The 27543-nt window shown below is 41.1% G+C and overlaps 1 protein-coding gene across 2 annotated transcripts in view; it reads right to left on the reverse strand.

Moving 5' to 3' along the window:
• Positions 1 to 924: 924 nt before the first annotated feature.
• si:ch211-126j24.1 (phosphofurin acidic cluster sorting protein 2) overlaps positions 925 to 27543 on the reverse strand; it is a 40463-nt gene continuing 13844 nt past the window's right edge. The window contains exons 2-25 of one of the 2 annotated variants that reach the window (XM_062448051.1): positions 26725 to 26812; positions 20037 to 20126; positions 19109 to 19234; positions 17776 to 17938; positions 16592 to 16683; positions 16323 to 16406; positions 15263 to 15322; positions 13727 to 13878; positions 13318 to 13411; positions 12806 to 12892; positions 11265 to 11419; positions 10974 to 11106; positions 10803 to 10907; positions 10354 to 10460; positions 9835 to 9989; positions 9487 to 9597; positions 9175 to 9277; positions 8604 to 8636; positions 5788 to 5830; positions 5493 to 5535; positions 5164 to 5299; positions 4501 to 4724; positions 4060 to 4173; positions 925 to 3525 (exon numbers count right to left, since the gene is read on the reverse strand). In XM_062448051.1, coding sequence (XP_062304035.1) covers positions 3410 to 3525; positions 4060 to 4173; positions 4501 to 4724; positions 5164 to 5299; positions 5493 to 5535; positions 5788 to 5830; positions 8604 to 8636; positions 9175 to 9277; positions 9487 to 9597; positions 9835 to 9989; positions 10354 to 10460; positions 10803 to 10907; positions 10974 to 11106; positions 11265 to 11419; positions 12806 to 12892; positions 13318 to 13411; positions 13727 to 13878; positions 15263 to 15322; positions 16323 to 16406; positions 16592 to 16683; positions 17776 to 17938; positions 19109 to 19234; positions 20037 to 20126; positions 26725 to 26812 — 2614 coding nt within the window. In that variant the 3' untranslated portion in view covers positions 925 to 3409. The remainder of the gene's footprint in view (positions 3526 to 4059; positions 4174 to 4500; positions 4725 to 5163; positions 5300 to 5492; positions 5536 to 5787; positions 5831 to 8603; positions 8637 to 9174; positions 9278 to 9486; positions 9598 to 9834; positions 9990 to 10353; positions 10461 to 10802; positions 10908 to 10973; positions 11107 to 11264; positions 11420 to 12805; positions 12893 to 13317; positions 13412 to 13726; positions 13879 to 15262; positions 15323 to 16322; positions 16407 to 16591; positions 16684 to 17775; positions 17939 to 19108; positions 19235 to 20036; positions 20127 to 26724; positions 26813 to 27543) is intronic. The other variant, XM_062448052.1, reaches the window with a different exon arrangement.

Consider the following 27543-nt stretch of genomic DNA (forward strand, 5'->3'; position numbering starts at 1 on the left):
GCATTTTGCACTACAACACAGTCATCTTTAGTCATCTGGCAGTATGGATCCCAAATTGTAACATAATTTGCAGCAAGCATAAACGGAAGGCATGACAAAGCTATAGTCTGACCTGCCTCATGCAGATAATGACGACTGTATCCAAGACTAAGATTTGTACCACTGCCATCTGCTGGTGATAGGACACTTCACTTACGCTACTAAGTCAATTTAAATACAAAAACTGTAGCTACAAAAGCTGAGATGTGTGGGTGTTAAAATTAATAGTAGCATTTGACATAGGATATTCCTGGTCTAAAATGACTTTTCTGACTCAGTTATAGGATAGAACACACTGCTTTAATATCCTTGTTTTCACTTACATTTTAAACTCTCCAAAATCCAATTTCCAAATGGAATTCCTTTAAAAAAGAGGTCAACTCTTTGAAAAGTATTAGAATAATAAAAGGAGCATATACAAATGAAAATATGAACTTCTGACAAAGAAATGTTGGTCCCACTGAAATTAAATTAAATTTTAAAGTATTTATTAAAATCCATAACTTTACTGTAGGGACTACAACATCTTCACAAATTGTCATTTAACCATTTGCATCATATTTAAATAGTTAAATGTAATTTGTTAAAGCAAAAGATGCAAGTACCTGTTAAAACTTGTATATAACAATCAAATGTTCATTAACTGTTTGTGAAGCATCTATTAATGTCCTGTATAATGTGATGTATTTAGTAAGCATTTAAAGTAGTAATTTGTTTTAAGTGGGATTCATATAGAAAGAAACATATTGTTAGCCAATACATACAATGGATATGAAACATGACAGATAAAAAGCAAAAGGGTTTCAGCTTGTATTCTTTAGTGGTTCATTAAAAAGTAACACTGTTACAAATGACAATAATAATTGTGCAAAAACTTCTAAAAAGTATATTTCAAAAAGCTGATAAGCTTTTTATTGTTATCTGACAATCCAGTTACTCCTGATAAAGGCTTCCTTCCACTGGACCAAAACAAGTGTTTCAGAAATACATAATGCACAAAACCAATGAAGACCAGCTCTCGTTCCAAATCAAAACAATAAAAGAGAAAAACAGTGAACCTTGACTGTTAATAATCCATACAGAACTGGTCAAAGCCCCTGGAAACAAACAATGTTGTAACCGTATTCAGCTACTCTGGTGAAAACATGAATAACTGAACAAACTAGAAAAGTAACACCATATCAAATAACAAGAGAAGTCATAGTTTCCCCATGGTTGAAATGGACAACTGGGCTACATAGTATCCCTTCAAAGCAAGCACAGATAAGAATATGATACATGCATGCACACAATATTCCAAACTTCAACACAAATTTTTGTTGAAAATCAATACATTTTGTGCCAAGTAAATAGAGAAAAGATAACCAAACTAAAATAATTGAGAAATGGCAAAAGAAAAGTTGCTGTCCTCTATAAACCGGTTTTCTCATAGATGGAGGTGAAAGAAAATGCTCAAATAATATCACAATTACTTTCACACATCACCCAGTATTCTGGCAATTTCAAGTCAATCAATCTGACAATCCTTTTTTCACAAGTCTTTCCATAGGAGTGTGTCTATCTTAAAAGACAGTATAAAAACAGTTACAGAGGACAGTATACAGCAATTCCTTGTTGAATACGGCACACTAGTTAGTAAAGGGATTTGTCTTTCAGAATTAAAGAAGTAGAAAAATAAAACCACTTAAGTCACTAGTAAACAGTTAACAACAGAGCACCATGATGGAAAATTCCCTCTGAGAACCAAACTGCAGAGCCCTTGGCATTGTTTTAATAACCTTAAGACTATTTGTCTTTTAAAATGTCCATTTCTTCTTTTGTAGCTTCAAGCAAAAGTCAGTAAAAGTTGGAGTTTGACATAATGTATTATATAACTAAATATAAGAAGAGGACCCTTTACATCACCGAGACCCCTAGATAAGATTTGTCTAAAGACAATTTTCTACCCCTATGGGCATGGACAATAGCGTTTTTTTTTAAAATTGAATTTCTGTCACAATACCAAAATCGTCTTCTCTTTATATTTACTTAATTATGTGAAATTGAAAGACTAACTTTTCATGTACAGTCAGAACTGACCAAACAGGATTTGAGTGGTTACCACACAATTCATACAGCTCACTTATAGAGGCAACCCTTTATACAGAAAGTGAACAAACCTGTGTAAATATTTGATACCATACAGAATACACCATGTTCACTTAAGTCCTTCCTCAGCATGTCTGTTTCTTGTAATTATACAGCTGTAAAGGTTACAGTTCCTTACTTTCCATACACTGTGCTTGTAAATGAAAAAAAGGCAAGTATGCTAGCTAAAGCGTAGTGTATCAAAAACAGAGATAAAAAGAGAGCCAGTACATTACTCCAAATCAGAAAGGGATCCTCTGAAAATATCACCGCAATTCCTTTCTCTGTAATCATCTACATACCCTCTCTTCATATAATACACTTCGGCACACACTCAAACACACTCTTTCCAATCCCTTACATTATATACAATACATTTAACCACATCGGATTTCACAGAAATAATAGAAAAAGTAACCAAAGTGCAAACAAAGCTGCCATTACTGGTGGCTGTTTATTTCTAATCACAATATATACTATTATAATTAAAAGGCAGCATTTACTTTTTTAACAAAAAGGTTTTTCCTCTCTTTTTGCTGGTGTTTAAACTAGTAACATTAACAACAACATCCATGTAATACCAAGAACACAGGTTTTAAAGTTGATAATTTCCACAGGAAAGGGATTAGGGGTTGTTGTTATCATTTTTTGCTTATTCAGAGAAACCTCAGGAGAATTCAAAACTGAACATGGGCTCTCTTACTTTTCCCCAGCATTTCTAGACATATTTCTGCTCCTCAATGCCTCCTCGGGCACCCAAATTGGAGACAACTTGACAAAATGGTTTAGGAGATTTAATTTATTTATTTCAATTGTTTTAGCTCCTCTAATACTTAAAAGGTGCTCTTAAGATGTTGTTCTTGCAATGTAGACAAAATAACACAAAAATGATTTCCAAATAAATCAAATTAGATGGCATGGTGTCTTATAATTCCAAATAATATAAATAATTGAACTAAAAGTTGATAGCATTTTTTTAAAATATATATTTGCTAAAAGAGGAGCTTCACATAATATCAATCCAACAGATACTTTATGCAGTCTCCACATCTTTTGAGGTACGAGCAAACTGGAACAATTTACCGATTGCCTGATGTCTACCGAGTTAAGATTGTTGAGAACAGACTGAGGGAGCAACATGTCGGAATGGAATTCTACCCAGATTCTCTCTGTATGTATAAGAACTTTCCTATCACTTGAATTGATCAGGATCAGTTCCTAGGATGGCAGTGGCAGTTCGATCTCACATGGGCTTGGTGTAGCCAAATATCCCCACGGGGAAGTGCTTGACGTGGGTGGGCCACTGGGCGGCTAGCTGGAAAAACTTGACATCGTTCCACTCCACACCGTCGATTGAGACTACACGGAGGGAGGATTACAGACAGACACGCATTGTGACATAGGAAATTACAAATAGCTAATAGGTGAAATTAACAGAAAATGTACTTATGTCTTTCTCTACCAGTTGGTGGCAGTGTTGTATTTTTGTGTCATCTAGAGAATTAAATTTGAGTGTAATTTGAAGGTCACAGACTTTAACCCTTGTGTTATCTTCGGGTCATTCTGACCCATCAGCCGTGTGACCCACCGTCGTATTGCGACAAAGTTACCTCATACAAAAACAAAGTGAAGCATTTTCTTTTAACCGTTGGGCTGTCTCAGACCCCCCACATTGCAAAGGTTAAAAGAAAATTATTTTTATTAGTTTTTGTATTGGGTAAAACTGGGTAAACACAATGATGGTTCGTTATGAACCTTTGGGTCATGTGACCCGAAGGCAGCACAAGGGTTAAGTACTCTTGTGTGCGTGTGTGAGTGTGTGTGTGTGCAAAGTCTGTTGGGTGTGTGTGGTGAGAGAGAGGCAGAGAGAGACAGACAAAGAGAGATGCCTACCTCTCAGCATGGTGTGCTGGTGTTTGGCAGTACATATCAGCCTGCTGATCCCCTCGATCACCTGGCTCTTGGAATCAACCTCCTTCTCCTTGGGTTTTTTACTCAAAAAAATCACTGTTTTTTGCCAAACAGTAGAAGAGAGAGAGAAACAAAGAGAGAGAGAGATAAATGCACTATAAAGTATATCAATTGAACTACACAATACCACCCATTTATTGGAATCACGCAAGCTTTATGTCAAGCACAAGATTAGAGATAATTGCAGGGATCTTAGATACACTTATTAAGATTGACACTTATGTCATTCTAAAAGGGTCAGACACCAACTGCACATGCTGAGATAAAACACTACACATCACTTAGCAAGGCCATCAGTTGAATGAGGGGTGTATGGGATTAGGTACACTGTTTGCAAGCACTGAAGCACAGAGCTTAACCGACCCTTCTTGTTCTTCTCTTTCATGACCACGGTCATGGACATGCCGGGTGGCGGGGTGAGCTCCCCGCCGTTGGGGATGCGCGACACCTGCAGCGAGCGAAAGTTGCTCTTCAGGGTGTTCTTGATGCCCACATCCCTCTTCTCTCCCTCCCTCTTCTTGTCGGTGCCGTGCCAGGTCCAGTAGTCCACCTGCAAGCCCATCACCTCACCGCCTGACCCTGGAGATCTTTGGCAAGAGGACAAAGGAGTTTTGAATTGCACGATCCTGACTTGCCTGGAGCGTGCATGTGAAATATATTTAGCCAATGTTCGTTATAGGCTTCTTATGTATTTTGTGCTGGTTCATACAAGAAATACATTCAAAGTCACTGCCAGTCATGCATTTGTTAAGTGAAAATATACAAATTATATTTAAATATTTATTTTGAACACAACTTTTTTTTATTGAGATGTGAGATCAAATGGATGCCTATTAAAATGTTTCTATAAAGGCTATGTTATAGATACATACAAATTTCCCTCTGAGGGATCAATAAAGTATATATTTATCTAAAGGCTATGTTACAGGGTAAGTTGACATTAACCAGGATATTTCCACTTCGATCAGTGATCATATAAAATCCTGTGACTGAAGCAAGCAATGCTTAAATTGTTCCCAAACCTACCCAGCTCCAGAGAGGGAGGCAGAGACGGAGGGGGAGGGTGGTGGGGTACAGGTCAAGTCCTTCCCATAGGGCACCGATTGTGGTGGAGGGGAGCCCAGCATGTTGACGCCCCCTATCATGGCGTCATCGGAGTCCACTGGAGACAGAGCAAGGAAAAGGGTGTGAGAGTCAAATCTGGGACCAGACCGGCGTTTACACCTGGCACTGCTGATTCGCTTAAACCTTTAGTCTCTTAAAATGAAAGATCCAAGATAGTAGCATTTCGCAATCTGAGTCAGTTCAAATAGTTCACAAGCAAGTCATGTAGATAAGGATGCAGGATCTCTTACCAGACGTGGAGAGATTGTGCTCCACAATCCCTACTTTCACCAGCTGAGGAGATGACAATAAGAGAAGCGTTTAGGCACCGAAGCTTTAAACAGGTCATGAACAAACATTTCCAAACAGTCCTGTTTACACCACTCATTTACCCCACCTTAAAAATAGCACACGTTCCAGGATAAGCACACCGGACTAATTGAATCCCTCTACAAATGGAATATGTTTAAATTACGATAAGCTGTCTAATATCAGCGGTAACAACCCAAGCCTGAAGGGTGAGCAATTGTGTATTTTTTCCCTTACCCCAATAAATGGCACAAACTTCTGACACGAGTCCTCATCCGGGCTGTCAAAACAAATAATGAGAGAAGGGGGAGTGAGTTTCATATCAGCAGAACACACAAGGAACTGGTGTCTGTATGGGTTGGTGAAGGTGTGATTGGGTCCAGGTGTGAGGGTGAGGCGATGGCTGCAGCATGTCAATTGATCGATGTCGATGAGGCATGGCATCTAGGTGGGTATAAGTGTGTGGACCGAAAAAGCCCGGCAACATTTTGGAGAAATGACATCATGCTGTAAGGGGGCGTGAGTAGGTAACAGATGGGGGTGGGGGCATTTCTTACAACACTTCGGTCTGACCGACCGGAGTGGTGTTGTAAGCCTGCTGAGGACAGTGAGAGGAGTTTGAGTGGTCGAGGGGCAGGATGACATTACTAATTTGTACAATGGTGAATATTGTTAGCCCCTAGAAGTGACTGCTAGGTCATCATGAGTGTTAATGAACTGAAACATAAGTATGAATGGGTGGTCCCTGTCCAAATTACTTGAAAAATGTCCTATCCTATGGTTAAATAAAACACCTTTCACATTAAGTAAAAGCTGTGACTTAAATCGAATGATACCTTTAGAATCTCTGAAAGGTAAACATACTGCATACAGACACTAAGGGCAAATGTGTCATATATGAGATCTCACCACACAGCACATTCAAATCTTTGATGTTTTAAGCCTTCATAGTTGTCTGAAGATCAATTGGCACTTAAAAGGGAGGGTATAGCTCAGTAGTGCTTAACTGCAGATTAACAGGTTGGAGGATCAAATCCCCCGGACTGTGTGCTGATTTAAATAAAAGTGTCTTCTGAATCAACACATTATAAAAGGTCACATTTTATAGCTTTATATAAGTGTCACCTTTAAGGGTTACCATGAAGTAAGTGACTTTCATGTAGGAGGCAAAATCTCACCCTTGCTCAAGTCTTGCTCTGAACATGTTTTTTTTCTTCTTTTTGGTTGTCTGTGGATAAAGTTTAGCTGCATCCTTTTACAACTACCTGTGATGCATATATATTTTATTTTAACGGTGCTTGGTGGCACCATTTACGAGATTGTGTTTATATCTGGAGAGTTTCAGTAAAGTCAACCATTTTCAGTGAACTCCCCTTAATTTTGCTCTTGACAGCTAAATAGGTGATTATGCATTTATCTGATCTGACCTATCTTAGCATTTTCAATGCAGTTATCTAAACCAGTGCTCAAGGAACAGGAGGGGGCCATTACAGAACCAAAATAACCTGTAAAAATGGGGCCAAAGACAGTGTATTTTTAGAGATCCTGGGCAGATGGGAGGCTTGTATTAGGACAGCGAGCTTGAGACAGACCAGGAACAATAAGTACATTTCCCTGGCAGAACTCTCTTGCTTTTCACATGGCACTTTAGAGAGAATATCAAACGACATTTGCATATTTTCACCGAAGCTTGCTTTTTAGTTTGCCTCCCATAGCAAGACAGCCAAAAGAAATATGGAAGTGATCCATCTTGACATTTAGCTGTAAGATTTCTAGTGATTTTATGTTAGCACAGAGAAAAGGAGGTTTGAAGTACACTTCTGATCATTTAGATGCACCCTAACATACAAAACTACAACAACAAATAACAAACTGTTGGTTTACCATGATACTTGATACCTGTTTTAATACAGGACTGTCGCCATCAGCCAATCAGCGGATGACTAATTTCCCTGTGTCCAATATAACATTATTTTGATCTCACAGTTGTTATCAAATTGTTCCAAAACACATTTTAGTTTTTGTATTTACTATTGTTGAGAGCCTATAATGAACTGCTGTTGTCCTTAGTGGTTCTGACTGATTTGCAATTGTGACCACCTCACAGCTAGTGGCCCTCTGTGGCTACAATGCTCCTCTGTGATTCTGAGGATGGTAACTGGCCAAGTGACCTTTAGATGTTCATATGTTTGTCTTGTCTGAGACAGCCTGTATGTGTGTCTCCACAGACACTCCGACAAAGCAGGAATTGCCATTTGAGGAGCTTTACCCTGGCACAAAAGCAGGGAGAAAATAACGTAGGGAGCAGCGGGCAACACTCCTGGGCAGGTGTGTGTGTATGTGTGTCAAAAAGGGTGAGCCGAATGGCTTCCAAAACCTCCGTTCTCCACTTACTGTACTCTCTCCTTTTCTTGCACTCTGTCTTGTCGAGTCATCCAAAATCTTATGATGGTATGTCTCAACTGTCATCACCTCTCCTTAGCTGCACTCCTCCACCCCTCATACTCATTTCCTCCCAGCGGAATCATTTTATAATTATTTCTACTACTCTAAAACCTCAAGAACATAATGTCCTTTTTCTATAGATATCAAACAACCTTTAAAAGGTACTTAAACGTTCCCTCGTAGGTTAATCTTCCATTTCTTACTTTACGTCTGTGTCAACTTGCATTGTAGGAGTACTGATGTTTAGGGCCAATTCTTTGTCCAAGTCTGCTATTGAGAATGCACAATACACACTACATGAAGATACACTTCTTGTGGTACCTGCATTAAAATGAGGTGGATGGAAATATAGTAACATTATCTCAAAATGTTACATCCAAACCAAACCAACCAAACGCACACGCACACAAAAACAAACAGCGGTTAAGACACGCAATACTCAAACCAAGACAAGGGGAGCCCAATGCAGAAGTTAAGACGTCAGACGTATAGCAGACATGTTGTGAGTGGGATTAGACATTAGACATAAGACAACGGTTCCATTGAGGGACACAATGCAGAAGGAAGGGCCGGGGGGGTGGGGGGCAACAAACGGCTGTGGAAGGTACCTGATGTAAAAATCAAAATACAAGCTTCGCTTCCTTGAATGCAAATAAAAAGAAAAACAGGGAGAAAAACTCAGTGTACAACATTTCACGTTTTGCTTCTAATTGTTCTTTATCTAGGAAGTAAACGAGATACAAAAATGCTTAGGTTTCTGGGCGCTGCCTTCAAAGTAGTCAATCCACACCAAATATTGTTTATGGATTTAATTTGTGTTTTCAAAATGACTGACTGTGGATGTACTTGTGGATATGAGAATCTGTGGATGTATTTACATTTTAAAAGGAGAACATAATGGAATATGTTTCAGTGTTGTGTTGGACCGTAAGAAAATACAATAAAGGTCATCATATACAATAGGTAACAATGGAGAAAAGGTTCTAAAGTATATAGGACCAGACATCCTAGCACGCAAAATAGGTCAAAATATACAGCAAAATGTGCAAATGCATGCACACACACACACTTAACAATCATTCATACAAAGTTTCTCCTCAATTTAATAAAATAAAAAAATGCCATTATTATTATTTGTACTACACACTCACAACCCTCCCCCCAAAACCTTATACATACCTCTTCTGTTTGTAGGTGAGCATGGCCTCAGATATGGGGCACTGGTGAGAGACGCTGGCCCCGGCTAGGTACTGAGACACACGGCCCGCTACATCTATGTTGTCTAGAACAAAACACGAGAAAGGACAGCCTGTAAAACCTGACACATTTCAAGACATCTTTGCAGCTTTGACAGAGATATTTTGGTAAACTGTATTTTACAGCTCAGTCTTTGTGGTTGTTAAGTTTGATTAGAGAACAATCACATAGACACACCAGGTGGTAAACAAACAAAAACGATTAGAGTTTGAATGAAAAATATTGCTTCTGTACCTGATGTTGGCGCCTCTAGTCTCCCAAACAGGTCCCTCCAGCCCCCGTCCATGAAGATGTTGTTGAACTTGCTGTCGAACGATGCCATGTACTTGGCCAAAGGATGGGTTCCTGCAAGGATAGTTTCGTATTGTAGAATATGTGTGTTTTGTCTTGCTTATAGGTTGTTCCCAAGTCTCTGGAGCTTTGGTGTTCTGCAATGCGTGCCTTTCTATGTGTGTGCATTTGAGAGAGATTGAGTGAGCAACTGATTAAGTAATTGTGACAGAGAAAAAGTGCGTTTGTAGTATGCCAACTCAAGTCAATATGCAATTGGCCCTGACCCTCTACCAAATTCAGATTACCTACCAACAGGGATGACCAGGAAGCGTATGTAGCTCAGCCAATCGGGTGTCTTGTTGGCCAGCTGCTCCACGAAGCACCTGAGGATAGTGCTGAGGTAGCTCTGGTCTCCGGCCACCGCCACTTTGATGGTGGGAGGGGTCTGAGCATTGCAGTTACAACTACAAGGGGGATAAGAATGTTATTTTTCATGTATTATTCCACTATAGATCTTAACGTTGGTGTCATGTACAGTATATCAAAACATTGTATATCCTTTACTTTACAATATGTATTTATATAAACATTATAAAAACTACAGTATATACTACATATACTGTACATTTTACAGTATACATCAAAACTATATTATACTATATAAGTCATTTTGTGCCTCTGCCTAAACTGCATATCTACATATCTGTACGGTTACGCAAATATACCACCAAAATAAACACAACGTTTACAGATAATTAAAACATGCTCTATCTTTCATGTTCTGATGCACGTCATTAGCAGAGGGTGACGGATGTGTAATGTTCTCACAATCTCTGGATCCTGGTGACGATGGTGTTGAAGGCTGCCTGGACGTCAGCACCGGAGATGGTACACACTATGGGCTGGCTGTGCTCATGGAGGAGTTCTGAGAGATACTGGAGGTTAAAAAAGAGAAACGAATATAACATAAATGAGGTGTACAAATTGGGATACAGAAAGAGGTGAGGAGAGCGGTGAGAGATCAAAGGAGATTTTTGGCAACTGATTTATCTCACAGGTGTGTGTGTGTCTGTGTGTGGGTGGGTGGGTGAGTGTCAATCAGAGTGGGGGGAAATGGAAATGACACAGTTGTGTTAACGCTTGTGTAAGGAAAAGTTTCAACCTTGCTTCCTTATCACACAGACTCAAACACATAAACACAGCTCAATGTGCAGCTCACACACCACAGCTCCAGTGCACGCACACACAAGTGCACACACTCACACATGCACACATACCTGGCCCTGCCAGTCTGTGGTGTTGATGAGGATAATACTCTCTGGAAGCTGTTCATCGGAGATGAGTATCTGGTTCAACTGGTCATAAACTGATTTCCGGGGCACCTGGAAGAAAAGACGAGGTCAGAAATGTAGCCTGACACACACACACACATATATACACACACACACCTGCACAGAGATCCTGGAGTCTGGAGACGTCTCGCTGTCGATACTGCTGGTCCTGTCGCTCTGGGTCTTGGAGTTCTGTCTGTCCTTCATGGAGGTGCTCCGAGGACGCCTCGTCAGCTTGTTCTCCGTTTTACTTATATACAATAAAAATTAAAAAAGAGCAAAAGGAAGGGCAGAACTGTAAGTAGACAGTAGGAGGATAAGGAACAGTAAAGTTTACAGTCTAAACATGGGCGTTTATGTATGTCGGTGTGCCTGTGCTTGTGTTTGTGAGTGGGTGTGTCCAGCTACCTGGGTGACATTTGGGTCTGGGACTCTGTCTTGCACAGTTTGGCTACGGGCCCTGGGAGCTTGTCTGTGTTGAGGTCCCAGCTGTGACTGTGGCTGTGGTTGGAGTCCCCTGTGCCCGTACCGGCGCCAGTGCCCAAATCGTCCTCCTCAGCCTCCTGTGAACAAACAAAAAATGTAATAAACTACTGTTCACTAAAATGGAGATTAATGCAAGCTTGTTTTGTCTTTCATCTCGTTTTCGACAATATTAGTATTTTTTTCTCACTTCCCTCCAATGGAGGCCACAGTGTCATAAAAGAAATGATAACCAGGTTATCAAACCAGAAAATGACATGAATGATTTATAGTTTTCTGTTTGTAAACACCACTGTACAGTAAAATGACGGCCTGGGCTTTTGTACTCCCTGTAATCTCTCCTGGAAAGTGTTGTGGATGTAAACACCTACTGCAAGCCTGCTGCGAGACACAAAACTGTCTCCACAGCGAAGTGGAGAATATAGATCTCCTCCTCGTATTATTGTGGAGATTTTATTATGATTTTAAATGTATTAATTATGTTAGATTAGTTTATTATTGAACGATGGAACATTATATCGAATGTACCATTCTGTTGGTGGGTGAATCTAACAAAATCTTTTGTTTACGTTAATAATTATAGTTAATAACTCAGAGAAATTTTAGTTTGAAAGATAACCTTCATTATCAAATACAGATATGATATGATTAAAACATATAGGCCTATTTAAAATTTAATTTTCAAAATATGGCATTGTTCAGAGGGCCGGTCCAAATGTGTGGGTGGGCCATATTCGTCCCGTGGGCTGTAGTTTGGGGACCCCTGCTCTAAGGTGTGTATAATGTGTTTGTCTGTGAAATTGTGTGCATTGGTAACTTTGTGCACTGTATTCTCTGCATCACATTCACCAAGAGAGCACATTGGCCATTAGTAATTTCGCTACACTCCCGTGTGCTAGGGAGAGCTCCCTTTCTCATAAACTCTCTTTCTCTCTCCACCCCCCACCTCATCAGTTCCTTCCTTAACTCAGAGGGGGAAATGCATCGTCAGGTGGCCAAGTTGCCGTGGCTGCGGGCAAACAAGTGTGGAGGGGCCAATGGAGCGTGAGAGAGAACGCTACGGCAAGAACAACAAACCAGGGCCGAGCTCTTATCACAACCAGCTGGAGCAAGGCTACATGGTGTGTGTGTGCGTGTGTGTGCACATATGTTTGTGTCTGAATCTGTGAGAGACAATTAGTGAGTGAGTCTCCCTGCTTTGGAGTTTGTGTGTGTGTGTGTCTGTTTGCAATAATCAAGCTCTTTGTAGTTACAGTAAATGCCCTCTTGTTCACATCAAGCTGACCCAGTGGAAGATAAACATATGGGGGGTGATTCATGATAATGGCAGAGAGAGAGAAAGTGAGAGAGAGATTGATAGGAGAGAAAGGGAAAGGGCTGTGATGCCTTTTAATGGTCTGATGCAATTGTGTGTGTATGTGTGTGTGAGTTTGAGTGTATATATTGCTTAACCTAAGGCCACTCACTCGTGCAATAGACTCCACTCCAGCAGTGTCATCCTGATACTTGCCCCCCATGACTTTGGCTCTCTCTGGAGACAAGAGATCCCCGCCCTACAGAACACAGGATGCAGTTACATAAAATTTCCTTTGGGGGTCGCTCAAGAGCTTTTCCAACTAAAATACAATCCATTACACAAGAAAATTCTATATAGGTCCAACAGAATAGGAAATGCTTTTACTGATACTTTTAGCGCTGTCGTGTGCATGTTGGTTGTCTTTCTACTGTCTACATTTCAAAGCGATGTAGATACACTCTGATTTTATGTCAAAAAAACGAATTTGCCGAAACCAAAAAAATCCATGCAAATAATAATTAAATATGTATAATAATTAAACAATGCCTTTGTGAGGGGTAATTGAACCCATATTTTGTGCGTCATACCAATAAAAGTACTGCAAATAATGGATGCTTTGTGGGATGTTCTAGCGTGCTTTGCTACCATCACATGTGGTTAACCGGTTTTCAAAATACTCACAGGTAGAGTCTGATCTCTGGGTTGGCTCTTCTGACTGTGCAGACTCCCAATCTCTGTCTGGGAGCTTGAATGAGACATTCCCTCAAAGAAAGGCCTGGAACACAGCCACAGCAGAGAGTACAAATAGATGACAAGATGTGCTTTTCAAACGCAACATAAGAGAGATTCAAAATTATTGATTGTGTGTGTCCATTAAGTTACATAAATTGTTCTTTTTTCCCCTCTGTGGACTCCAAACCTTGTAAATGTGAACATTTGCTACAGAGGAAAATTGAAGAATTGCAGTCTATGCCAATTTATTTTCATGATAATCGTTGTGTTTCAGAGGATATTTCAGGGTCCTCAAAGGGAAATGGGAGATATTCAATAGAGAGAAATCACCCTTTCAGACAAAGTAGTGGTGACTCACTTGAGTTTGGGTTTGGGTGTGCTGAGGACACTCTCATTGTCCTCCATCTCTGGTCCACTGTCGCTCTGGTTGTACACCTCCAGGCTGTCGTAGAGAAGGTCCAAGTCCTCTTCCACCTCCTGGGTTTGGTCAACTGGGTCAGAGTCCAAAACCTACATTTTAAAAGGGCAAAACACAATACGCCATAAATGACACGAATCTCTTACAACAGGACTGCAATTTGAAAAGCTTTATTTTTCCAGATACATGGCTAGCATTGATATTGTAACAAATGACATATACTGATTAGTATTGGCTTTGAATCAGCTTTTATGTTATTGTTGCAACAGGATTAAAGTTCTGTCAAACAACTGGCAAAGTAAACCACAAATCAATCAATACATCTATTTCATTATATCAAATTAAAGAAATTTCACAACATAATTTCAGTAGGCCATAGCAAATTGAAGCATCTGTTAAGGTTTTACATTAAATGAATACACATTTACATAAAAATATGGACAAAACAAAAACACACACCCCAGAACTTTAATTAATGAATCTGGTAGTGACTGGTAGTGAGCTGAGACTTCATAATTAATTTCAAAGGTACATTTTTAATTAATCAATGTCTCAAGGCCATATGTTTTCAGACTAGAATGTCCATTTCTCTCAATATACAGTAATTTCTAACATAGCAGAGACTATTTAAAATTCAACCCCAAAAGGCTATTATTAATCACAAGCTTGTTATAATTAATCAACTGTCTGATTTGCTAACTAGATCTTTTTAATGTGCTCCATTTCTTAATAAAAAAATATATTTTTTAAAATGTCTAATTGACAGGCACGGTTTGTAATAGGCAAAACAATAGAAAAGTCAACATCTAGTAGGGTGATATGATTAACTTTTACAGAACAATAAATCTATCCACTCATTGAAGTCCAAGGATTTTTCAGTATCTCTCTTAGCAAACAAGGTGCAAATTGTATAGTTTAATAGAGTTCACCGTTTACAGTACATAGCACATTGAACAACAGTCCTATACTGCTGTTCTATCTGGGTCACTGCCTACACAGGAGCTGAGAAATAATACTGTTAGAGGGGTTAGGTGATGGCAGCGCAAAGCTTAGGAAAGGCTGATGAGGCTGCTAGACAGGTTGTAAGGGTTAGAGACACAGCTGTGGTCAACTGAACAGCCTTTAGACTGGCCTGAAAACAAGGATCAATGACCTGGGAACGTAACTCGCTAATTATTTCATGTGAAAGCACGTCAATACAGCTATGCAAGTAAAAGAAGGACACCCAGGGATGTATTTGGGTTTGAACTGGGCTGAAACCAATTCAGCAGCTAACTGATATATAACAAATAAAGGTAGCATCATGGGTACATTATGTGCTATAGGGATGTGCATGCTTCGGTACCACTGCTTGTGAGATCAGTCAACCCGGCTCAGCTTCTCAACGAATTGCAATTTGTAGTCAGCATTACATAGTTGTTTTTTGTAGTAAAAAGATTCCATCACAGATGTGACTAAGAGTATGTGTGTACCAACCTCGTCCGTCACTTTGAATCTCTTCAATAGGGCCACAAACTTCTGTTTGAAATTAGGTTGCTGTAGAAAGCCAGGGAAGGAGATAAAGGGAAGAAACAGAAAATAAGAGAGGAAATTAAGAAGTGAGAAGTGGAAGGGAGAAAGAAGGGAAGAGCGGGAAGACAACAGAATAAGACAAGGATCTCAATCAAGTGACAACCACTCTCAGCCACCATCTCCTTTGCATCAAAATCACGCATTGACAGAAGCTCTGTGTTCTTTGCAGTGACACATTGCACACACTGACACATTAAAGGTGGGGACATTTAAACTCATCTCACTAATCCGTCAGTGGTTTACATTGCTTCACCTAAGATGCCGGTCCTGTCAGCCATCATTAAGGATTTAAGGAGCCGAGCACTTGGCAGCATAAACAAGTCACTTGGCATTCACTAGGATGAATGTCTTTGATTCCAGTGAGCTTAGGTTACATACGATGTGTGCCATTTTGTTAAATGTGTCAGATCAGGACATGTCCTTAAAAACACGGAGGCTTATTGATCAAAATAAACAGCCTGAATTTCATGAGAGATGAAAGTGGCAGGGGAGTGGTGTATACTGTACATTACATACAGTTTGTTTGTGTGTGAGTTTAAGTGTTCGTATCGATCAGGCCAGACTGACTACATCGACGGTTGAAAGGACATCTCATGTCTGTCACTGAAGTTCGGCTTAACCTGAGAGGATTGTGGACATCATCTGTGACATGCTAAAACAGTACATGACTAAGACACGACAAGCCCTGACAGATTAGCAGATTAGCAGATAGTGTTGAATAGACTCCATTGTCCAAAAATACAGGATTTTGAAAGAGGCTAATGAACATAAGCAGGAATCTTTATATCATTCTGTTATCTTCCTCTATTTTATGCAGTGATAAGACCTGGCAAAATGTGGCTGCTATCCCATGCATTTTAAGTCAAAGGGATATAGATAAATATGTATTTAAAAAAAAGAAATGTTTAAGGATTTTTTATAAATTCTTAAATATGTACCTCAAGCATTAGGTGAACATTCTTACCCTTGTCATGGACGTTGTCCGGATCATTTTCCTCCGGGATTTCTTTGACTTTCTTTGAACCTCATCATCTTCATCATACAAGTCCTACAGAAAAAAAGATTTGTGGAGAAAACCTCAACTCATGACTAAAACCAACACACAAAGATTTCATGTTATTCCTGGCCCCCAGAAATTACGTGCTGGTGTGTTTAGGTGTTAGATTGTAGTTAGTGTGTTCTGCCATCGTTAATTATCATTAGATCTGGATGATATGCATGTTTGTTTCTCACCTGTGGTTGGACTGCGTCATCACTAGCTTCCTGTTCTGATGAGTAACTGTCGTCGTCGTCCTCGGAGTAGTTGTCCATATCTGGGGAGCGGTCTAGGAGGTAGTACAAGGCCATGGTCAATCCATTGTTCGCTTTGTGTACATCTCTACACCAGCTCCCTTAAATCCCCCCCCCCCCCCCCCCCCTGTACAACCCACACAGCCGCCTCAAGGACAAATGATAGTGCAGGATGCATGAATGACCTGTATTATGTCAGAGTTTGTTTTCACTGTGTCAGGCCTTGCCACCTCGTTCTTGACAGACTTCATTTGTGGGGAGTGGTTTCACAGTGGGTTCCATTGCATCTGCACAGCTGACATGGAGCTGTGTTGTAAGGCGACTAGGTGCCATTTTGGCTCTCAGAGGCCGAGGAGCCTTTTGTAATATTTGTATTTTTATATTGTAAATTACTGCAACTTATATTTTATTGTAGTTTATTTTAATCTAATTCCATTGCTAGTTATGTACCCTTAGTTTGCTAGTTATGTACCCTTAGTATAGTTAGTCCTCATATTTAAATTTTAGATTCCTATATATTCAAACTTTATATTCCTATATATAGTGCAAACTTTCATGGCGAATAAAACCCATTCTGATTCTGATTCTTAGATGGGTAACAGCCTTATGCAGAGTGAGATAAACACCTCCCATTTCCTGCCGTGACATTGATTATAAAGGACGAGTGCTAAGGCTCATTTGTCTTGGTTAGGGCTTTGTGGAGGCTAGTGGTATACTGGAAGGACAATCCCTCATCGGACTTAAGACTGTGATAAGCTTAATGTACCTCAGTAGAAATAAACCATTTTGTGATTTTCAGACGCAAGTGTGGAAATGTGTGGAGGGAAAATGAACAATGGAATACTAAAAAACCTATAGAAAATGGAAAGTTTGCTTTTAAAAAAAGGGTAGGGTACCTTAAACCATTTTTTGTCCTCAACATTTAGACACTGTAGAGTAGAGACTAGAATTATCAGCCAATTTTTTTGGGAGTGAATAATTACTTCTTTGGCATACGTTTGATCTTTTGACAGGTGAAAGCTAAACTATTTTACTCCATTTTACCCTCCAATCCTTGAGTGCCTAAAGTCATTTTTAATCTCTCAAAACTCAAGTTGTGACTCAAGCCTGATTCCTGGGGCTCCCACCTGAGGCTTTGGTCTTGTTGCCAGTCTGCCCGCTGCTATCCTCATGGTCAATGGGCTGGCTGGACAGGGAATACACACTGAGCTCGGCAGCACGCACTGGAGCCTCCTTCACGTTGCTATGGAGACCGAGGATCTGAGCTCCATCTGTCGGGTGCTGCATCACCTAACCACACACACAGAAGCTTGCACGATGACACAGATTTCTTTTTTTTACAGTAGACACACATATTTCTGAGCACACAAAGGAAGCTAGTATGCACATGCACAATGAACGTGTTTTTATTCTTCAATTTGCAATGGGAACACTATCCAGGACACAGACCCATTCAAATCTGGAGCATGTCCCACTCAAGCACACCACTTTGGTGTGATAAACAGCAGCGACGGTCACATCCTTGTGCATACTACACCATGTCTCATACATTTGGATTCTCCCATTTTGTCACAGGTGCTCCAAAAGTCTTCCTGTCTTTCAAACTGAATTCATGCCTGACAACTTTGTTGACATATACAGTATTTCCTCTGGATATGACAGATTCCCTATTGCCATAGTTAAGTCCATGAAATGTCACTTTAAGTGATGCAACTTTTGCTGAGGTGGAAATGGGACACTTAAGTAGTTGAATAAATAACGTAACACTATTCATTCCGAACATATAGTCAGAACCAACATTTCTTGGATTTTTCTTTGTTATTTTGGTTCCCTCTTTGAGCACTCAAGATCTGACATGATCTAGAGACTAAGAGGTTAAAGTCCTGGACTTAATTTTCTTCAGGTTTATGAGTGGTTTGCATCAAGTAGTTTACTCTCTGTGGTGCTCATTGGGTCATATCCCACAGCTGACCTCACCAATGCTTTTGTCTTCTTAGTGACGAACCATGATGAGCTATTGATTTTGGGATGTCCAGGATTCTTGCAAGGTCCGCAGTTGATTTGTTTACATTTTAGAGGCTTATTACAGGCATCTTAATTTGCCTCACACTGCTGTATTTCTCATGAGGGAACACCCTCAATAAATCCCCAAAGGTAAACTTAAACATAGATATAATATAGATATACACTGCTCTGGAGTTAATACCCCAAATACTTGTAGTACCCTAAAATGGGGAAACAAGGTACAAAATGCCTTGGAATAAAAAATAAAAAAACATTACAAAATAGTATTTTCTAGAACCATAATATAGGTTTACATTTAAATAACTTCAACTTAGATTTATTGTTCTGTCAACATGAGACTCCAAATGTAAGTGGGAGGTAGACTTGAATGCATTTAAACTGTTCTAACAAGATATTTAATTCTGTACTAAAAGAAATATTTATTTGTCATTGTACCTCTGCCATGTTGATTACTCCCACCGCCAGGGTCTTGTAACCCAAAATGGTCCGGTTCTTGTACCTCTTCCGCCTCTGGAGCATTATCTGCAACCGATTTGCGTCCCTTTTGAGGAAGTGGGGATACTGAGGAAAGGCAGAAAACAAAGATGGTCGTGACACTAGGTTACATCACGCTGTATCCTTCAGCTCAAAACAATGAACTAGTTTTCCTCATGTCTTTGATGCTTTCAGATCCTTCACCTGAGAAAAAGGCTTTGATCTAATGTTGGATGTACGTTTAAAAAAAGAAAGAAACGAAAGAGTGGGCTTCTCTGCCTTTGCTTAAATAGACTCTTAAATTCATCAACCATGAATGAATTGTTGCATCATGGTTGTGCTTCTGAAAAATAAATAAATGCATAAGCAGTTAAGATGAGCACTGGCAGACCCAGCTGGTTTGAGGTCGATGTCGCTGTAAAATTAAAGTTGATGGAGGAAATACAACTGCATCTGAAGAATTTAGTGTAAATGTCATACCATTTATAATCTTGACCTTAAGAAGAGGACATTGTATTTTTTTACAGTAGCAGGCTAGCAGATTGACAATGCTAACTGTCCCAATATAACTAACAGAGCAAATGCATTTACGAAAGCTTTTCCAAGCAACACTGACATCTTAAGTGTTCAGACCACTTATACTGTATTAGAACTTCAATAATGCCAAATTAATAAATGTAAATGTAATGTATATTCCTTCTCTTAAAAAGAGTATTTAGAATGTGTGTAGGCTGGTCCAAAAGCTGCCACACAGAACGTATACACTGTCCCTATAAAAATATTTTAACTCTGTGCTATCTTCAATGCCATCAATCAATTCAATAGACGAAATACATCAGTGGCACAAATGTTTTTTTCCCCAATACATGTTTATACTAAATGATCTAACCTGGAGGGAAAAGGTGAGTTCCAGGTCAGTCTCCATCAGCCCGTCCGGGGGAAGGACATACTCATTAGACCTCAAGATACGCTTGGAGCCCTGAGAACAGAAACATTTTGAGATGTTGAGACAAGCAAACATAAATTAAATTATCTGGTATGCTTCTTTGTTCTATTCTCTCCCTCTTTCTCTCTAGTCATATGGTCCTTTTATAGTTTGTGTTGGTCAGGTCATGAATATGAGAGTTTTATTTTTATATATATATATAAAGTTAGCTTGTGTTGTTCCAAAAATTATAGAAACTTGTGTTTTTCTCTGCTTAATTCAGTTCTGAGGTGCATTTTGAGGCACCAATTTTCTACAGGGAATAGGATTCCATCAATCAAGTGTTTTATTCACCATAAAACAAACTGCAAACAGTTATCATTCTGGTATTCAGCAGAATAGTCTAGGGTTACATTCATGTGGCGTGTTGGCATTACCGACTGAACCGCTTCTCAATCTAGATTTCCTACCATTACTTAAGGGGATAAAAAGGTGAGAGATAAGTGATTATGTGTGTTAGCGTGTCCAATAATTCATGATCCTGGACCATGGAGCAACTGGTTCCTTTGGTAAACGTACTAATTTGACCAATTTCAAGAAGCTATCTTTGAATGAATGCCTCAACCTAAGCGTGTGCAGGCGAATGAGTGAGTCAGATGAAAACAAACATTCCCAAATACTAAAATTTTATTTTGCAGACCAAAAATATGATCTTCGTCGCAAGATGGATTGACTAGTTTTCTTTTAACTTATTTTCTTCTGGGAGCCAACTGCAGGTCACACTTAATGCTAGGCTGGCTTTTCACAAAAGTCAAGGACAAGAGATGTACAACCATTAACAAGACCAAAGGGAGCACACAGTGGCGTCTAACCCTAACCCTATCTTCTAACGAGCTGTCATGTGCACAGCTGAGCTAAAGTGAAATAGAGGGCGCTGACATAAGTGACAGAGCGTCACAATGAGATCTGCTAAACAAAACTAAACAAACTACATCACCCTCAGGACGGCTCAACTCTGACGGTTTACATTTACATTTAGTCATTTAGCAGACGCTCTTATCCAGAGCGACTTACAGTAAGTACAGGGACATTCCCCCCGAGGCAAGTAGGGTGAAGTGCCTTGCCCAAGGACACAACGTCAATTTGCACGGCCGAGAATCGAACCAGCAACCTTTGTATTACTAGCCCAATTCCCTAACCGCTCAGCCACCTTACAAGGCTAACTGATACCAAAGCTGGAAGACAAAAGCTATGTGGCTTCCAAACACTGCCTGCTCATTGCTTGATAGGTAGCCTAGATATTAAGTACAGCCAAGGCTAAGAATTTTTTAGAAAAGATTAATTTACAAGAATGTAATTGCCTCTGTATGAAGCATTACACTCTTAGGGGCATTACTATGGCATAATAACCCTTGAAAAAGATTCTCGGTTCATTAGTGATTTGGTGAATTAAACTGGACTGAACCAACCATCACTAGGGTTCTATATGGTAAGTTTGTGCAAGGTATCTGCACACGTTTGTAAACAATGGTATTATATACCATGCCACAAGGATGCACAGACATAAAGATGAGGTATATCGTTTTAGTAGATGCAGTAAGACCCAAGAAAAAAAGCTTTGTTTTGCTGACTTTGGCTTTCCTAATCTCTGGATCCATCAATTGTAGAAAGCCTCAACTATCTGTTGAACACTGAGACTTTAGAGCGGGTGACAATATTCAAATTTCTTCCTCCCACTTATCATCCAGTCTGTAGACTTACTCCAACAACCCTTGTTTTTTTCTTTGTTTTGACAGGTACCACAAAAGCAAGTGTAGCAGGCAGTGTTTTTTCATTATTAACATTACAAAGATGATGAATGGACTTCAATGCCTATAAAATAGGCTTGACTTGGCAGAATAAAGGAATTCATTGGAAGGTTTTCTGGCTGACACCGCAAGACTTGAATGAAACATTTAAAGGGTTTTTCTGTTGGGTTTTCTACCACCTGAACAGTGTAAGAGCACGGTAATACATAATTGTGAGAGCCTACAGGCTAAGCCTGCAAGTTCTTCTAATGACAGATTTACATCAGATGCTAGTCAGATGCTATAGATGGCTGTGTAGCGCTACCAAGCAGGATTCAGTCCAGTGCTTTGTCAATTAAGACAACACTTTTGAAAGGTTATGTAATGTTGCATAAATGACAGGAAGTCAAAGTAACGGAACCAAGACCCAGGGTTGAACTCCATTGAAACTGGGACATAAGGTCTTAAGGCATACTGAAATCAAAACATACGTTCAACCTCTTCTAAACTAAAATAATCTTTTAAATCATGACAGTTGGAAAAACTGGTGATAACCAATATTTCAATCCAAATGTAACTTTAGCCTAAAATCATAAACATTGAGGTTAACTGTTTTATGAAAATGTAAAGATTCAGTGCCTGCTAGAAATAATATAAGTCATATCATTTTGTAAACAGAAGAAAAAGTCAAGGATGGGCTGCTCAGTTGCTAAGAGCTTAACAAATATTTTGCTATTTTAATTAATATCAAGAGAATTTGATTTTCTGTCAGACCCAATGACAGGAATTTTCCATGGAGCGTTCATCACCCTTTTTCAAAACAAAATGAAATTGCATGACCATGCAAAAAATCCTCCACGTTCATTCAGGCAGCTCTTGGGTAGACTATGTGTATGACCACACACAGTGCATATTTTGTGACTTGTTGAATAATGCTTTAAATTTTTTTTTAAATCAACTCCCACCTCCGGGAGAGCTTCGACCATGTCTCGGGGGAGGCCGGGGACATTGAGTCCGAATGGGCCATGTTCCGGGCCTCCATTGTTGAGGCGGCTGACCGGAGCTGCGGACGCAAGGCGGTCGGTGCATGTCGCGGCGGTAACCCTGGGACTCGGTGGTGGACGCCGGAGGTGAGGGAAGCCGTCAAGCTGAAGAAGGAGGCCTATCGGACTTTGTTGGCTGGTAGGACTCCAGAGGCAGCTGATGTGTACCGGCAGGCCAAGCGCAATGCGGCTTTGGCGGTCGCGGAGGCAAAAACCCGGGCGTGGGAGGAGTTCGGCGAGGCCATGGAGAATGACTTCCGAACGGCTTCGAAAAGGTTCTGGACCACCATCCGGCGACTCAGGAGGGGGAAGCAGTGCACTGTCAACGCTGTATATGGTGGAGATGGTGCGCTGCTGACCTCGATGGGGGACGTCCTGGATCGGTGGAAGGAATACTTTGAAGACCTCCTTAATCCCACCAACACGCGTTCCGACGTGGAGGCAGAGTCTGGGGACATTGGGGGGGGCCCTTCTATCTCTGGGGCTGAGGTCGCCGAGGTGGTTGAAAAGCTCCGCGGTGGCAAGGCCCGTGGGGTGGATGAGGTCCGCCCGGAGTTCCTTAAGGCTCTGGATGTTGTAGGGCTGTCTTGGTTGGCACGACTCTGCAACATCGCGTGGACATCAGGGACAGTGCCTCTGGACTGGCAGACCGGGGTGGTGGTTCCCCTCTTTAAAAAGGGGGACCGGAGGGTGTGCTCCAACTTTAGGGGGATCACACTCCTCAGCCTCCCTGGGAAAGTCTATTCAGGGGTGCTGGAGAGGAGGGTCCGTCGGATTGGCCGTGGAACAGCTCTATACCCTCGGCAGGGTTCTGGAGGGTGCATGGGAGTTCGCCCAACCAGTCTACACATGTTTTGTGGATTTGGAAAAGGCGTTCGACCGTGTCCCTCGGGGGCTCATGTGGGGGGTGCTCCGGGAGTACGGGGTACCGGACTCCCTGATCGGGGCTGTTCGGTCCCTGTACGACCGGTGCCAGAGTTTGGTCCGCATTGCCGGTAGTAAGTCGAACTTGTTCCCGGTGAGGGTTGGACTCCGCCAGGGCTGCCCTTTGTCACCGATTCTGTTCATAACTTATATGGACAGAATTTCTAGGCGCAGCCAGGGCATTGAGGGGGTCCGGTTTGGGGACCTCAGGATCGGGTCGCTGCTTTTTGCGGATGATGTGGTCCTGTTGGCTTCATCGGGCCGTGACCTCCAGCTCTCACTGGAGCGGTTCGCAACCGAATGCGAAGCGGCTGGGATGGGAATCAGCACCTCCAAATCTGAGGCCATGGTTATCGACCGGAAAAAGGTGGAGTGCAATCTCCGGGTCGGGGAGGAGATCTTGTCCCAAGCGGAGGAGTTCAAGTATCTCGGGGTCTTGTTCACGAGTGAGGGAAGGATGGAGCGCGAGATCGACAGGCGGATCGGTGCGGCGTCCGCAGTGATGCGGGCTCTGCATCGGTCCGTTGTGGTGAAGAAGGAGCTGAGTCGAAAGGCGAAGCTCTCTATTTACCAGTCGATCTACGTTCCTACCCTCACCTATGGTCACGAACTGTGGGTAGTGACCGAAAGAACGAGATCGCGAATACAAGCGGCCGAAATGAGTTTTCTCCGCAGGGTGTCCGGGCTCTCCCTTAGAGATAGGGTGAGAAGCTCGGTCATCCGGGAGGGGCTCAGAGTAGAACCGCTGCTCCTCCGCGTCGAGAGGGGCCAGTTGAGGTGGCTCGGGCATCTGATAAGGATGCCTCCTGGACGCCTCCCTGGTGAGGTGTTCTGGGCACGTCCCACTGGGAAGAGGCCCCGGGGAAGACCCAGGACACGCTGGAGGGACTATGTCTCTCGGCTGGCCTGGGAACGCCTCAGGGTCCCCCAGGAAGAGCTGGTGGAAGTGGCCGGGGAGAGGAAAGTCTGGGCCTCCCTGCTTAGGTTGCTGCCCCCGCGACCCGACCCCCGGACAAGCGGAAGATGATGGATGGAGTTACTTTTAAAGTGTGAACATTAAATAAATCAAAAGTGTATTCAGGATTTTCGCAAAACTAGCGTTAGCAGGTAATAACCATGTGTCATAGTTTAGTATGAATGGGCCTGACATACTGAAAATATATAGTGTATAGCTCTGGTAAAAGAGGTCAAATAAAACAAATGACAGCAAACAGACTCCCTCTGGCGACACCGTGACCACAGAAGAATGCAGAGTCCCTCCAGAGGTCAGAATAATGGCTTTTTCCTTCATTCTTTCTCTCCATTCTCTGTTAAAATAGCAGTCACCTTGGCAACCTCTGCACCTATTTGCAAGACTGCATACCACAAGGGCAGCCTCCAGGTAATACACCAAAGGTTGAGATGTTCCCTTTCACTCAATAGGTATATTTCTGTTTGCTATAAGAATAAACATTACATTTACATTTAGTCATTTAGCAGACGCTCTTATCCAGAGCGACTTACAGTAAGTACAGAGACATTCTCCCCGAGGCAAGTAGGGTGAAGTGCCTTGCCTAAGGACACAACATCATTTTGCACAGCCTGGAATCGAACCAGCAACCTTCGGATTACTAGCCCAATTCCCTAACCGCCACCTGACTCCCGTGAAACACATAAAGCATGCTAGTGTAAGCGACTTGAATTGGTTAAGCTCACTCCCCAGAATAAATACTGCGCCAACAAAGAGCTAGCCAGAGGATCAAACCCTAAAGGTCTCAAGTTCAAATTACAGGCAAGATTGGGAGTGACTAACGAGCGACGCGACTACACCTGTTACGTTAGGATCAATATATGAAGGATGAGACATGTCCCTTCATTACTCAATAGCCTTTGCGTAAAGCAACCCTAACCCTAACCCTAACCCTATTTAACCACACTGTCCATTAATATTACAGGTGAAATAGTGGTGGACTTAATAAAATAGCATGTTAAATGTTATATTAAATATAAAAACATATTACGAACAGGTAAGGCATATTATGCTTTGGCCTATAAGCTTGGTTTTAAACATATTTGACACGATACAAAGTAAATATCAGTTGGTGCCTATTTCAACTTGTAGTAGCAGTAACCCCCAACAGAATGCTTTTCATCACAGGATGATGATGATGATTAAGATGATGAAGAGACGTTGACTGCTGCCGCAGACATGGATGCAGAGATGCCTATGTATGGTAGCTACTGGTCTCCCCATGTACTTTTATTTACAGGTTGGTGTGGAATTTTCAGTTACACTGAAATGATGAGAATAATGAATATAAAATGATTTGCACATTTTGCACATTTAAATGATTTGTCTTTATTTCATTGCCAAAAAGCATTTAGTCGGTTTTGAGTGCACATCCACGGTGTGTAACATTAGCGATGTAAAGGCTGAGAATGTTGCTCAATTAAACTATCTAGTGTGACAGGAAACAGTAACGTTAACTTGGATATTCATCAGGGAATTAAAGCACATCGAATCGCGGTCTTATAATCCTCTGCCAACATATAACTAAGTGAATTAAACTTTGTTCGAGATTGGTCGGCCGAACCAGGAAAGGACACCCCATGACTGACATCTGTAGCCTATCAGGCTTAGAAAGTGGGAGGGGATAGGTAGAAATGCAGAGTTTGTTATGGAAAACCTGTTAACGAGCAGGTTAGGTTCACAGAGTCAGTTATCATGGACACTGACCAAAAGTTTGCGTTACCTCTCTTTCTGGAACGGAAAACCCAGACTTAGCCTCATTTCAGGATTATCCAACTCATGGTTTTCACTAAACCCACTTTCTGGAGAAAAAAACCCCCTGTTCCCTAAGGTCAACCTGTTGTTGCCATGAAAACAACAGGCCTTAAAGTGTCTTGTGTGGTTCCCACCTGTATTTTCACAGCAATTACCACAGAGCTGAGCTCACGATCAAGCTCCTTCAGGACAATGAGCTTCTTGAGGGTGAGGCTGCACAACCTGGGGAAGACATAGGAGAAGATATTTATTTAGTATTCCTTAACTAATTTGAATTGATTACAATGAACAATGTTTGTATATTATTACAATAATTACATTGTCATACATTCTTGTAAGGAAACGTTCAATGAATGGAGATTGTAATTTTGACTGAGATTTTCTATCTGGATTTCACAGCGTAACAAAAAGCTGAAAACCCCCTAAAATGTAACATGCTTACAAAAAACGAAAAGATTCAGATCATACACTGAGAAAAGTATCCCCCAATGAGAAATCAAGCAATGTTTCTTCATGATACAATGATGAAAGTTTTTTTTCCTCTCTAAAGGAACATGGATGTAACTGGAGATCCAAGCTTGTATATCAGACATGTGCTCCTTCACCCACACAGGAGAGGACATAAGTCAGAGTCTCTCACATTCGTTACATTTATGAAATACACATTTGGACAATACTCCCATTCATAAGACATGCCGTGGCCAGGCCTACCTGAGAAAGCAGAGGAAGACAAAGAGATTAAGTGAGAAAGAGCGAGTTATAGAACAGGACATTGCACAGATGGATAGATAGATATGTTGTAGAAAGAAACAAAGATATAATCTGAAGATAAATATCCTTTAGATATTATGTACAGGGTTTCATGCAGAAAATTGGTTAGTTAAGCTGGTAGGGTGTGTTTTGCCATCAGACCGGGCGGGGCTAGTTTGTGCGTTAGACTTTTTTTTTGACTA

This window comes from Osmerus eperlanus, chromosome 22 (assembly GCF_963692335.1).
Source record: "Osmerus eperlanus chromosome 22, fOsmEpe2.1, whole genome shotgun sequence".
Classification (NCBI taxonomy): Eukaryota; Metazoa; Chordata; class Actinopteri; order Osmeriformes; family Osmeridae; genus Osmerus; species Osmerus eperlanus.